The sequence below is a fragment of the Terrapene carolina genome, unplaced genomic scaffold, assembly GCF_002925995.2.
Source record: "Terrapene carolina triunguis isolate 2854851 unplaced genomic scaffold, T_m_triunguis-2.0 Scaffold23112, whole genome shotgun sequence".
NCBI classification, from domain to species: domain Eukaryota; kingdom Metazoa; phylum Chordata; order Testudines; family Emydidae; genus Terrapene; species Terrapene triunguis.
The window spans coordinates 1-1,315 of record NW_020687463.1 but is presented as its reverse complement, the minus strand read 5'-3'; the positions used below and the strand labels follow the sequence as shown (position 1 = coordinate 1,315).

General features: G+C 52.0%; 1 protein-coding gene across 1 annotated transcript; it reads left to right on the top strand.

Annotated features, from left to right (window-relative positions):
• The first annotated feature begins 123 nt into the window (after positions 1 to 123).
• On the top strand, positions 124 to 885 carry LOC112112765 (olfactory receptor 52R1-like). Its single transcript, XM_026662123.1, has one exon. The coding sequence runs from the start codon at positions 124 to 126 to the stop codon at positions 883 to 885; it is 762 nt and encodes a 253-aa protein (XP_026517908.1).
• The last annotated feature ends 430 nt before the right edge of the window (positions 886 to 1,315 follow it).

The following is a 1,315-nucleotide window of genomic DNA, read 5'->3' as shown; positions in this document are numbered from 1 at the left end:
CTTCTCCCCTACTCCATGTCAGATTCCAACACAACCGACTTCACCAACCCCTCCACCTTCATCCTGCTGGGCATTCCTGGCCTGGAGGTGGCCCACGTCTGGATCTCCATCCCCTTCTGCACCATGTACGTCATAGCCATCTTGGGGAACTTTTCCATCCTGTTCACTGTGAAGATAGAATCAAGCCTCCATGAGCCCATGTACTATTTCCTCTGCATGCTGGCTGTCAATGACCTGGTCGTGTATACATCCACCCTGCCCAAAATGCTGGCAGTCTTCTGGTTCAATTCCAGGGAGATAGATTTCAGTGCTTGCCTCACCCAGATGTACTTCATTCTCATCTTCTCTGTGATGGAGTCTGGAATCCTCGTAGCCATGGCTTTAGATCGTTACGTGGCCATCTGCCATCCCCTGAGACATTCCACCATCCTGACAAACCCCCTGGTGGTCAAGATCGGCCTGGCCGTGGTGCTGCGTGGCGGCATAATTATACTGCCCTTTCCCTTCCTAGTGAAGCAATTGCCCTATTGCAGAACCAACGTCATCCCCCAGCCGTTATGCGCACACATAGTTATGGTGAACCTGGCCTGCACCGACACCCATGTTAGTAGTTACTACGGCCTCTTTGTGCAATACTGTGTGATGGGTCTGGATGGGATTTTTATCGGGGTGTCCTACACCCAGATCCTCAGGGCCATCTTCATCCTCCCCACAAAAGACGCCCGGCTCAAGACTTTGGGGACCTGCAGCTCCCACCTTTTTCTCATTTCAGCCTTTTACATCCCAAGTATCTTCATCTCCCTCATGTACAGATTTGCCCAAAATATGCCCCTGCATTTCCACGTTCTCATTGCCAATGTGTACTTCTTGATGGCCCCATGCTAAACCCCATCATCTATGGGGTGAGGACCAAACAGATCCGGGACAGGCTGCTCAGGCTCTTTACTCGTACAGGGGCCTAAAGTTTTCTCCTGGTGCTCTGGCTCTCAGACCAAGTTCTGTGCAGAGCTGGCTGGTGAAATGGTGCTGGGCCCCCTTCCCGCAATCACTTACTGGACAGTTAAAGTGACATTACATCCTTTCCTGTCCTTGCTGTACGCTGTCTGCATGACAAACTAAGGTATCTTTTTGTGTACAACTCATTCTCCCATAGGGTTGCCACCTTTCTAATTGCTGTTAACTGGATCTCTGAGGCCCCGCGACCTGCGCTGCCTATTCCACAAGACCCTGCCCCACCTCTTTCCACAAGGCCCCTTCCACTGTCCCATCTCCCCCAAGGCCCCACTCTATTCTCCACCTCTTACCCCAAAGCCCC